The sequence below is a fragment of the Cucurbita moschata genome, unplaced genomic scaffold (assembly GCF_002738365.1).
Source record: "Cucurbita moschata cultivar Rifu unplaced genomic scaffold, Cmos_1.0 Cmo_Scf00040, whole genome shotgun sequence".
NCBI classification, from domain to species: domain Eukaryota; kingdom Viridiplantae; phylum Streptophyta; class Magnoliopsida; order Cucurbitales; family Cucurbitaceae; genus Cucurbita; species Cucurbita moschata.
Window position 1 is genome coordinate 750,901 of NW_019268556.1, and position 12,128 is coordinate 763,028.

Sequence of the window (12,128 nt, forward strand, 5' to 3'; positions counted from 1 at the left end):
TCTTATATCTCTTATGACACAACCCTCTAGTCTCATCTCTTTGTTACATTAAGTAACCCATGCTCGTTTGATATTTATATTAATATCATTTTCATGCTCTTAGGGTTGTGTCCTATGTCGGTCTATAGACACGATGCAATATAGAATTCATCCTCATATAGCATGCTGAATATGAAAAATATCGAACATATTAAGACAAATGTCATGCAATCCTCCAACAAGACTTGCATCATTAAACAACCATCCAAGATCATAACCTCCAAAAACTTGGTTGGTTTCTTTTTCCATTTGTTAAAAGATTACGTGTTTAGATTGCTGTATTTGATTTAAATCTTCTGATGGTTAGGAGTCGATTTGTTTTTTATTTGATTTAGTTTTGATTTGATTAGATTTTATTTTTGATTTGTTTACTGGTTTGTTACCAGATTTTCTGCAGATTTTTAGGTAGATTTTCTGAATATTTTTTTGTATTCTCTATATAAATATGGAGCATTCTTGCTCTTCATAATTCAATCATCTCATCTACCATTCAATAAATCCCTCTTTCACTAACAATTGGTATCAGAGCTATCTTCTTAAGGGATCTGTGAGATCAAAATGGGAGGAGAATCCAGTTTTTCCGCTGTTGCACCACCAGTTTTCAATGGAGACAATTATCAAATGTGGGCAATTCGTATGGAGACTTATTTGGAGGCCTTGGATCTTTGGGAAGCAATAGAAGAGGATTACGAAGTCCCTCCGCTTCCAGCAAATCCTACTGTAGCACAAATCAAATTACAGAAGGAAAAGAAGACAAGGAAATCAAAGGCAAAAGCTTGCCTATTTGCCGCTGTATCTGAAATGATCTTCATGCGAATAATGTCCCTTAAAACAGCAAAAGAAATCTGGGATTATCTCAAGTCCGAATATGAAGGAGATGAGAGGATTCGTGGAATGAAAGTCCTGAATTTGATCAGGGATTTCGAGTTGCAGAAGATGAAGGAGTCAGAGTCGGTAAAAGAGTACTCTGACAGACTTCTCAGCATCGCCAATAAGGTGAGATTGCTTGGTTCTGTATTAAATGATTCCAGGATCGTTGAAAAGCTGCTGGTCACTCTTCCAGAGAAGTTTGAAGCCACCATTACTACTCTGGAGAACACCAAAAACTTGTTAAAGATTTCTCTTACAGAGCTCTTAAATGCTTTACAAGCGCAAGAGCAAAGGAGGTCTATGAGACAAGAAGGGGTGATTGAAGGTGCCTTACTTGTTAAGCATCAAGACAGCCGCAGGTATAAAAACAATAAAAATTTCAAAAATCAATTGACGTATGGAGATTCATCTGCCAACTATCAAAAGACAAAAGGAGGAGGTTTAAAAAAATCCTATCCACCTTGCCGCCATTGTGAGAAGAAAGGTCATCCGCCATACAAGTGTTGGAGAAGACCTGACGCCTTCTACTCCAAATGCAATCAACTTGGACATGAAGCTGTGATCTGCAAAGCCAAAGATCTGGTGAAAGAAGTAGATGCAGAGGTAGTTGATCAAGAAGAAGAAGAAGAAGATCAATTGCTTGTGGCCACTTGTTTCTCAGGCAAAGAATCAAGCGAGAGTTGGTTGATTGACAGTGGGTGCACAAATCATATGACATATGACAAGGAGTTTTTTCAGGAATTAAGAGACACTAAAGTCAAGAGAGTGAGGATTGGCAATGGTGAACACTTGGAAGTCAAAGGAAAAGGCACAGTAGCTATAACAAGTTATGAAGGTACAAAATTTATTCCAGATGTTTTATTTGTACCTAAAATTGATCAAAATCTCTTAAGTGTTGGTCAGTTACTTGATAAAGGCTATAAAGTGTTGTTTGAGAATAAGCAGTGTTTGATCAAAGATGCTAGTGGCAAAGATTTGTTCAATGTCAAAATGAAAGGAAAAAACTTTGCTCTAAATCCAAGGGAGAAAGAGCATATGGCCTTTATATCCAAAGCTAGTGCCACTGAGATTTGACACAAAAGACTTGGGCACCTTTATCATCGAGGTTTGCTTCAGATGCAGTCAAAAAAGCTGGTAGAAGAACTCGCTGACATTAATGATGACATGCCTCCTTGCCGTGCTTGTAATTTTGGGAAACAACATAGGCAACCCTTTCCTAAACAGGCATGGAGAGCCTCAAAAAAACTGCAGTTGGTTCATACTGATCTTTGTGGTCCTCAACGAACACCATCATTAAATGGTAATCTTTATTACATTATTTTTATTGATGATCTAACAAGAATGTGTTGGATCTTCTTTATGAAGCAAAAGTCAGAGGTTGCGGGTGTATTTTGAAAATTCAAGGCCAGAGTCCAGAATGAAAGTGCATGCTTGATTCAAACTGTAAGATCAGATAATGGCAAGGAGTACACTTCAAAAACTTTTAACAGGTTTTGTGAGTAGAGGCAATGAAGATAAAGTCTACTTGCTGAGAAGGGCTTTATACGGTCTTAAACAGGCTCCGCGAGCATGGTACAGTAAAATTGATGATCATTTGGTTGGTCTTGGCTTTCAGAAAAGTCAATCTGAACTCACACTGTATGTCAAGCATGAAGGTACAAATACTTTAGTCATTTCTCTTTATGTAGATGACTTATTAATTACAGGAAGCAATCCTAAGCAAATTAACAAGTTCAAACTGGAAATGAAAAAGATATTCGAAATGACAGACCTTGGTCTGATGTCATATTTCCTTGGCATTGAGATCAAGCAAACCCAAGATGAAGTATTCATTTGTCAAAAAAGGTATGCAAAGGAGATACTAAAAAAATTTCAGATGGAGGATTGCAAAGCAATGAATACTCCTATGAATCAAAAGGAGAAGCTGGTCAAAGATGATGGTTCTGCCAAAGTTATTGAAGCTGAGTTCCGGAGCTTGGTAGGGTGCCTGATGTACTTAACAACAACCAGACCTGATATCGTAAATGCTGTAAGTATTCTCTCCAGATTTATGCATTGTTCCAATGAGACTCACATGAAAGCTGCAAAGAGAGTTATCAGATACATCAAGGGGACCTGGAATTATGGAGTGAAGTTCTTAAAGCACAAGGAAATGAAGCTAATTGGTTTCTCTGACAGTGATTGGGGTGGCTCAATCGATGACATGAAGAGTACATCTGGTTACTGTTTTTGCCTCGGATCAGGCATGTTCTCTTGGTGCTCAAGAAAGCAAGAAACTGTAGCTCAATCCACTGCTGAGGCAGAATTGATAGCTGCAACAGCCGCAGTAAATCAAGCTCTCTGGTTAAGGAAAATTCTCGTGGATCTAAACTTGGAGCAAAAACACAGCACTGAGATACTAGTTGATAACCAAGCTGCTATTGCAATCTCCAATAATCCAGTTTTTCATGGAAAGACTAAGCATTTCAACATCAAGTTATTCTTTGTTCGAGAAGTTCAAAAGAGTGGTGATGTGACTCTTTGCTATTGCAAATCTGAAGATCAAATTGCAGATGTCCTTACCAAACCTCTGCCACTTAGCAAGTTTGAAGATTTCAGAAAAAAGCTTGGAGTTTGCAGCATCTAAACCAGGAGGAGTGTTAAAAGATTACGTGTTTAGATTGCTGTATTTGATTTAAATCTTCTGATGGTTAGGAGTCAATTTGTTTTTTATTTGATTTAGTTTTGATTTGATTAGATTTTATTTTTGATTTGTTTACTGGTTTGTTACCAGATTTTCTGCAGATTTTTAGGTAGATTTTCTGAATATCTTTTTGTATTCTCTGTATAAATATGGAGCATTCTTGCTCCTCATAATTCAATCATCTCATCTACCATTCAATAAATCCCTCTTTCACTAACACCATTCATCATCAAGTTTATCATATGATCTCTGCAGATCTTCCAACATGTCCCACAGCTCATTCACGATGTCTTCAACACACAACCCGCAGCGCCTTTCGAAATAGCGAAGTGCCAAATGTTTCATCTTTTCCATGGGAGACAAATGCAGTTCCCCATGGTGGTATGGCCCGAACGATACCCGCTTCGGCTTGAATGCCTTTGGATGAACCTTCTTTATATGGTCCGGTATTCTATAGATTGAAGCTCCATTGGCTTTCCTTTCAAGATCATCCGGAAGATTTTCCAAATGAGAATTTAGATTTTGGGTAATAATCTCGACCAATGCATCCTTGTTATGTAGCCGTGACAGCTCCATTACTCTTAAGACTTATCCTCTATTGTGTATATATAAATGACCCTTAATTTCCTTTGCTTGATACCCAAGAATGTGTCATTGAAATTCCCACATTTCTCTTTTTCCTTTGCTTACCCACTTTAATTATTCTCATTCCTTAAAATTAATAAAAATAGAGTTGAAAAAATAATCATAATTTTTAAACTTCAAATTTTTTTTTTTAAGGCTTAGTTTTAGATGAAAATCGTTAATAGTGTTAGATGAACGACTCGAACGACTGCCCACAATGGTATGATATTGTCCATTTTGAGCATAAGTTCTCGTGACTTTGCTTTGTTGGGCTCCCCTAAAAGGCCTCGTACTAATCGAAATAGTATTTCTTGATTATAAACCGATGATCATTCCCAAAAAGGCGTATGTCAATGAAGATAGTATTTCTTGATCATTCCCTAAATTAATCAATGTTGACTGAAACCCTAAATTAGTCAATGTGATACTTTCATCCAACACAGGCTTGTTTAAAAAAATACCATTGAACTTTTAAAAAAGTTTTAAAAAATACCATTAGTATTTTTTAATCAAAATACTAACGTTTTCGTATTTTTTTAGACAATTTTTTGAAAGCTTAAAAATATTATTAAAATTTTTAAAAATTTAAAGTATTTTTTAGACGAATTTTGAGATATTTTTATTTCGTCCAAAATTAATGTTTGAGTATGTTTTTAATAAATTTTAATATATTAAAAATGATATATTAAATATAAAAAGGAGTCCGCCCAACCCACGCACCCCAGACTTGCGTTGGCCCAGCCCATAAGGTCCCAGTCCGCATCCAAGCTCGACCCAACATTTTGCGGCCTGTACTCGTGACCCGGCAACCCGTGCCTCGATCCCGACGTCGACCCACGTCCCTCGACTTAGCACGTGCCTAGCATGTGATCAGCTCCTCAACTGCACTATTTTTGGATTGACTTTGTGGCTCCATTAGCTTGACTTGGCAGCTCGCTTCGACTCGGTTTGACGGCTTGGCCGCTTGAATTCTTGGCTTACGTGGCTCGATATACAAATTTTTATACCGTTTTTCTGGTTTCAACCCTCATGAAGCCATTTTGGTCTTATTTAAGGCATTTAAGGTTAATAAGACTCTTATTTATTCAATTTTAGCTAGTTTAACCGCTTATATTGAAATTAATCATCATGTTTAGCTAAGATATTAATATGCCCTAAATATGTCATATGAATTGATATAGGTGAGAACTACGCGTTGGAATATAGTTTTTGAGACAGTTACTGAGTAATTAGTAACTTCGGCTAAGGCCAACCAAGTAAATAGTCTTACCGTTGAAGTTAGATAATTATATGATGTATGATGGTGCATGCCTCGTGGCTCCTGCATGCACCATAATATTTTATGCTATGCTTGTGTTCTTTATGTATTGAAATGTGATGTTATGCTATGTATGCATGTGATATCTATTATATCATTTTACGATCAAAATGAATACTAGGTAAGAAATGTTATGTCTTGCCATGTAAAGATTATGTAATGAATTACGTGATGTTTACCATGTATACATAATGCATGCATGGAATATGCTATAGATGAAATGAGGAAAATAATGATGTTAATGCTATGTTTTGAATGTAAATCATGGGAAACTCATGCATGTATGTGTGTCAAAGAAGCATTGGAGAGCAAGTTCACGTTTTTGGCACTGATATCACGACGATCTCCTTGTGCAAGTTTTCTTTCCCTCATGAGCTATGAGGGAAGATGAACTGGAGCAATCAATGAGCGATTGTCGTCGAAGAAGAGTTGGACAGCGAGAATAGGCGGAACAGAAAATAGGAGAGAGAAATGCACCAAAAATCGCAATAAGTCGGGTAAGAAAGAAGGAACCCACATGAACTGGAGCAGTCAATGAGCGATTGCCGTCATAAAGCATGTTGGGAGGGAGTCCCACATTGGCTAGTTTAGGGAATGATCATGGGTTTATAAGTAAGGAATACATCTCCATTGGTATGAGGCATTTTGGAGAAGCCCAAAACAAAGCCATGAGAGCTTAATATCATACTATTGGGGAGAGTCGTGATTCCTAATATGGTATCAAAGTCATGCCCTTAACTTAGTCATGTCAATAGAGTCCTCAAATGTCAAACAAAGAAGTTGGGACCATCGAAGGTGTAGTCAAAACTGACTAAAGTGTGGAACAAAGGGTGTACTTTGTACTCCAGAGAAGGAGTTGAACCTCGATTAAGGGGTTGTTGGGAGGAAGTCCCACATTGGCTATTTAGGGAATGATCATGGGTTTATAAGACCACCTCCATAGGCCTCAGGGGAGACTTTATAGTGTACCTTGTTCGAGGGGAGGGTTGTTGGGAGGGAGTCCCACATTGCTTCTCCATTGGTATGAGGCCGGATTGTTGGGAGAGAGTCCCATGTTGCTTCTCCTTTGGTATGAGGCCTTTTAGGGAAGCCCAAAGCAAATCCATGAGAGCTTATACTCAAAGTTGACAATATCATACCATTGTGGAGAGTCATGATTTCTAACAGAACGAGAAAAGGCGGAACGAAAAATAGAAGAGAGAAAGGTAAGTCACCAAAAGTGTCACCAAAAGTCGCAGTGAGTCGAGTAAGAAAGAAGGAACCCACAGGTTCATAAGCTCTGTAATATTTCCTAACCTGATAGTTTGTGCGCACATAGGTTGAATGCTAATTAAGGCTTGAAATACCTAGGTAAGTGGCTTTATAACTGGCTTGGTTGGACGATTGTATGAAGTAATATTTCCTAACCTGATAAAATTGGACCGAGAATAGCAAATCTAAGCTAATTACGGCTTGAAATACCTAGGTAAGTGGCTTTATAACTGGCTTGGTTGGACGATTGTATGAAGTAATATTTCCTAACCTGATAGTTTTTGCCCACATAGGTTGAATTGGACCCGGAATAGCAAATCTAAGCTAATTACGGCTTAAAATACCTAGGTAAGTGGTTTTATAACTTGCTTGGTTGGACGATTGTATGATATATGATGACATTGTCTCGTAAATTATGTTAAGTATGAAAGTTATGACAAGAATTACGTATATCTACTTCATGAGCTCGTCATGTTATGAATGAATGGAGGTTTGACTTACATCGTAAACTGATGTTATGATTTTTATGCATTTATATATGTCATGTGCATCAGGATACTTTTTGTTATGACTAGTACGGACGCTTTCTTTACAATATTTATGTTCAGCATGATATTATGTGGATTTTCCCCTCCATCGTGTCCATTAATGTGAGCATACACTTATATCTTGTTTTGGAATGCAATTTTGGAAGATTTTCTATGTACATACAAGAAAGATGATGAATTGGGAAGTTTTGGTGACAACTTTGGAGATTAGAAGATAAATTTTTGAAGCTTGAGATCGCGATGATAATGTCTGAGATAGGATATCGACAAACAAATACGCAAATAATAAAAATAAGAAAAAGAAAATAACTAAAACTTGATTGAAACCAAAACACACGAGTGGTGTTGGATCAAGATGGACGTGGGAGATAGTAGCCATACACTCCGTATACGGTTTGGATAATAAGGAGTGCAAAACCGATCAAAGCATAAAAAGTAGAGATAATGGTCCACGGACTTTGAAAGTTGACATCTTTGAGAGTCGTCCACCATATTTTCCATGGCCTCTTACAATGGTTATTCACCGATTTGTAGACCGTAGGGTAGTGGCCCCACAAGCCTAAAACCGTGCCTTTGGCCAGCTGATTGAATGAATCTACCTCATCTTTCTCTAGCAAATTACCCATCAAGATGACGAAAGAGCCTACTATATTACCAATCCCTAAAAGCTTCTCAAATGCCATCGCGTTCAATAAGCCTGATTCAATGTTAGCATTCATTTCGATGAACGGGAGGCTCAACACACCTTTGTTTTGATCAAAATCCACGTCTCTAAGGTTGCACCCTTTCTTGAGTTTGATCCCAGCTTTATGGAAGCGTCTGGCTAGCTGAATCTCATGACCCATTCCCAAGTGGCTGAGTCTCATTCCCAACTGTCCGAATATCATTTCAAAGTGTGTGAATCTCATTTCTGTGTGGCTGATTTGATGTCGTTCCTGTTCATTCCCCTCGTAATACTGCAATTCGGCCCTATACATATCTAGAATGTGTGAGTAGTCGTTCTCCATTAACATTTTCTTTAAATAGGCGGGTATCTTCTGCGACTCCCTAACAAGCGATTCGACATTCTGTGCATGCATCACAAGGCATGTTTCAAATGATCAAACATAATTATATTAGTTAGAAGCAATAAGATAGCAAAGAAGATAGTTACACTAATGTAACTGCTTAGGCCTACCACTAGCCGATATTATCCTCTTTGCGCTCTCCCTTTCGAGCTTTCTCTCAAGATTTTTAAAACACAGTTAGTAGGGAGAGATTTTTATACCCTTATTAGTGTAACGACCGAAGTACACCGCGAGCAAATATTGTCACCTTTGGACTTTCTCTCTCTCGAGCTTCTCCTCACGATTTTGAAAAAGGAAAGCTAAAAAAAGAATGGGCTTTAGCTAAGTAGAGATAAGACATACTTTGTTATGCTCTCCCTCTCCCTCTAGCATTAACATGGAACATAGCTTGGCAAGAAGCTTCATGGGCAGCTGATTCTCAAGCAGCAACACATCTCGCAGTACATCCTCAAGCGGCAACGTCCATAAAGGTGAACGACCCAACAAGACTTGTATAATAAAACAACCATCCAAGATCATGATCTCCAAAAATTTGGCTGGTTCTGTTTTCCATTTATCATCAAGTTTATCATACGATCTCTGCAGATCTTCCAACATATCCCACACTTCATTCACCATGTCTTCAATGGACAATCCGCAGCGCTTTTCAAAGTAGCGAAATGCTAAATGTTTCACCTTCTCCGTGGGCATCAAATGCAGCTCCCCATGATGATATGGCCCGAACGATATCAACTGCGGTTTGAATGCGTTTGGATTAACCTTCTTTATATGCTCTGGTATTCTATAGATCGAAGCTCTATTGCCTTTGCTTTCAAGATCATCTGGAAGATTTGCCAAATGGGATTTTACATTTTGGGTAACAATCTCGACCACTGCATCTTTGTTCCGTGGTCGTGACTGCTCCATTACTCTTATGACCTATTAATTTAGATTTAGTACTAAATTATTGTTTACTATATATATCATATTTGATTAATATTTATAACAAATAGTTAGTTTCCTTTGCTTGACATCTCAGAATTGTCTCATTCATATTCATATTCATGCCTTTCTAGTTTTCCTTTGTTTAGTCAATTTAATTATTCTGATTTAAATTCAGACATTTTTCTTTGCTTACTCAATTTAATTATTCTCATTTAATTTCCGACATTTCTCTTTTTCCTTTGCTTACTCAATTTAATTATTCTGATATAAATTCCGTCATTTCTCTTTTTCCTTTGCTTACTCAATTTAATTATTCTCCTCCCCTAAAATTAATGATAAACCTATAAATTGAAATATTTTAAATTTAAAAAAAAAAAATCTAAAATATATCCTTAAAATATGAGAAAAAGATGAAAAAATATCATTAAACTTTCAAAACAGTTTAAAAAAATGTTGGTCATTTTCAAAAATTTCGTTTTAAAAATTTTTATAAACTTCAAAGAGACATTTAAGCTTTTTAAAAAACTTTAAAAATACTTTTATTGTTATTATCACGTTTCAAAAATATTTATAAACTTTCAAGGAAACATTAAGAAATTTCGAGATAATCAATCAGATAAGTTAATGACAAAAAAAAAAAACTATAAAAAAAGTAAATGACTTTAATGTTACTTTTAAAATTTCATCCTATTTTGTTATTTTTTAATACTTTTGTTTTTTTGGAATTGAAGGGATCTCCAACTGTCTACAAGTTTTATCCCCCATATTCCACGACCACTCAATTGTGAACTGTAATGTCCCGTTAGATTTAAAAATAAATAAATAATTCGATCAGGTCGCTGAAGACTCGAGGATTCTAGCAAGGCATCGGAGTTGTTGTCCGTTGCCACGATAGGATATTTCTATGGATGTACAAGAAAGATGATGAATTGGGAAGTTTTGGAGACAACTTTGTCGCTTAAAAGAGAAATTTTTTAAGCTTGAGATCACGAAGATAATGTCAGAGAGGATATCGACAAACAAACACGCAAAAAATAAAAATAAGAAAAAGAAAATAACTAAAACTTGATTGAAACCAATGCATATGAGTGGTATTGGATCAAGATCGACGTGGGAGATAGTAGCCATACATTCCGTATAGAGTTTGGATAATAAGGAGCACAAAACCGATCATAGCAGAAAGAGTAGAGATAATGGTCCACGGATTTTGAAAGTTGACATTCTTGAGAGTTGTCCACCATATTCTCCATGGCCTCTTACAATGCTCATTCGCCAATTCGTAGATGTAGGAGTAGTTGCCCCACCTTTCTAAAACCGTGCCTCTAGCCAGCTGATTGAATGAATCTACCTCATCTTTCTCCATCAGATTACCCATCAAGATGACGTAAGAGCCTACTATGTTATCAATCCTAGAAAGCTTCTCAAATGTCATCACGTTCAATAAGCCTGATTCAACGTTAGCATTCATTTCGATGAACGGGAGGGTCAACACACCTTTGTTTAAATCAAAATTCATGTCACCTTTGTTTAAATTAATGTAACTGCGTAAGCCCACTACTAGCAGATATTATCCTATTTGCGTTTTTCCTTTCGACCTTCTCCCCCAGATTTTTAAAACACGTTTATTAGGAAGAGATTTTCACACTTTTATTAGTGCAATAACCCAACACGGTTATTAAATAAGAACCTACTTCCTAACCAGCTCAAAAAGGAATGGGCTTGAGCTAAGTAGAGATAGACATACTTGGTTATTCTCTTGCCTTAACATGGAATACAGCTTGTCAAGAAGCATCAAGGGCAGCTGATTCTCAAGCAGCAACATATCTCGCACTACATCCGTACTCGTAAATATCTCTCTACAGGCATCATTCGACAAGACAAGCACCATGAAGCAACCATCCAAGATCATGAGCTCCAAAAATTTGTCTGGGTCTGTTTTCCATTTATCATCAAGTTTATCATATGATCTCTGCAGATCTTCCAACATGATGAACAGCTCACTCACAATGTCTTCAGTGGACAATCCGCAGCGCCTTTTAAAGTTGTAAAGTGCTAAATGTTTTTTCTTCTCCAATGGCAACAAATGCGCATCCCTATGGTGGTATGGCCCGAACGATATCAGCCGCGGTTTGAATGCGTTTGGATTAACCTTCTTTATATGCTCGGGTATTCTATAGATTGAAGCTCCATTGCTTTTGCTTTCAAGATCATCGTCAACATTTGACAAATGGGATTCTAGAGATTGGACCACTCGGTAATAGAGTGGTGACAGCTCCATTACTCTTTTGACCTACTAATTTAATAGTAAATTATAGTTTACCGTATATATCATATTTCATTAACTATTCTCATTCTCTACTCCTTTGCTTATTCAATTTAATTATTCTCATTCTCTAAAATTAATAAAAATACTCTAAAAAATATCCATAAATTTTCAAAATTTTCTATAATATTTTAAACTTTTAAAAAAATTTCTATGAAGTTTAGTTTTAGATGAAAACCGTTAACACTCCCTTTAGAAAGTAGCTTAAAACATTTTTTATAAATTTCAAAAATACCCTTACTATTAGTACCGTGTTTCAAAAATACTTAAAAATTTTCGAAAGTAACATTAAGAATTTTGGAGATAATTTCCAACCTATCTTGTAGTAAGACCAGTTAGTCTTAGCCAAATTTCTATCTAAGTCTAAATTTGATTGCTTTCATCAGTCGAATTCGTTCTCACTTATATCAAAGTTTTATCTATTTTGAACATAAACTTAATTGCCTCACTAAAAATCGATTTTTTTTTTTTTTTTTTTTTT

The 12,128-nt window shown here is 36.5% G+C and overlaps 2 protein-coding genes across 2 annotated transcripts; both read right to left on the minus strand.

The window, feature by feature from the left end:
- Window positions 1-7,683: 7,683 nt before the first annotated feature.
- LOC111432744 (UPF0481 protein At3g47200-like) lies at window positions 7,684-9,306 on the minus strand. The gene is made up of 2 exons (XM_023069676.1): window positions 8,743-9,306; window positions 7,684-8,400 (listed from the first exon to the last, which is right to left on the minus strand). Exons 1-2 carry the CDS (start codon window positions 9,304-9,306, stop codon window positions 7,684-7,686), a joined length of 1,281 nt encoding a protein of 426 aa, XP_022925444.1.
- A 1,117-nt stretch (window positions 9,307-10,423) lies between these two features.
- On the minus strand, window positions 10,424-11,602 carry LOC111432745 (putative UPF0481 protein At3g02645). The gene is made up of 2 exons (XM_023069677.1): window positions 11,069-11,602; window positions 10,424-10,741 (listed from the first exon to the last, which is right to left on the minus strand). The coding sequence occupies exons 1-2, from the start codon at window positions 11,600-11,602 to the stop codon at window positions 10,424-10,426; spliced, it is 852 nt and encodes a 283-aa protein (XP_022925445.1).
- Between the last annotated feature and the right edge of the window lie 526 nt (window positions 11,603-12,128).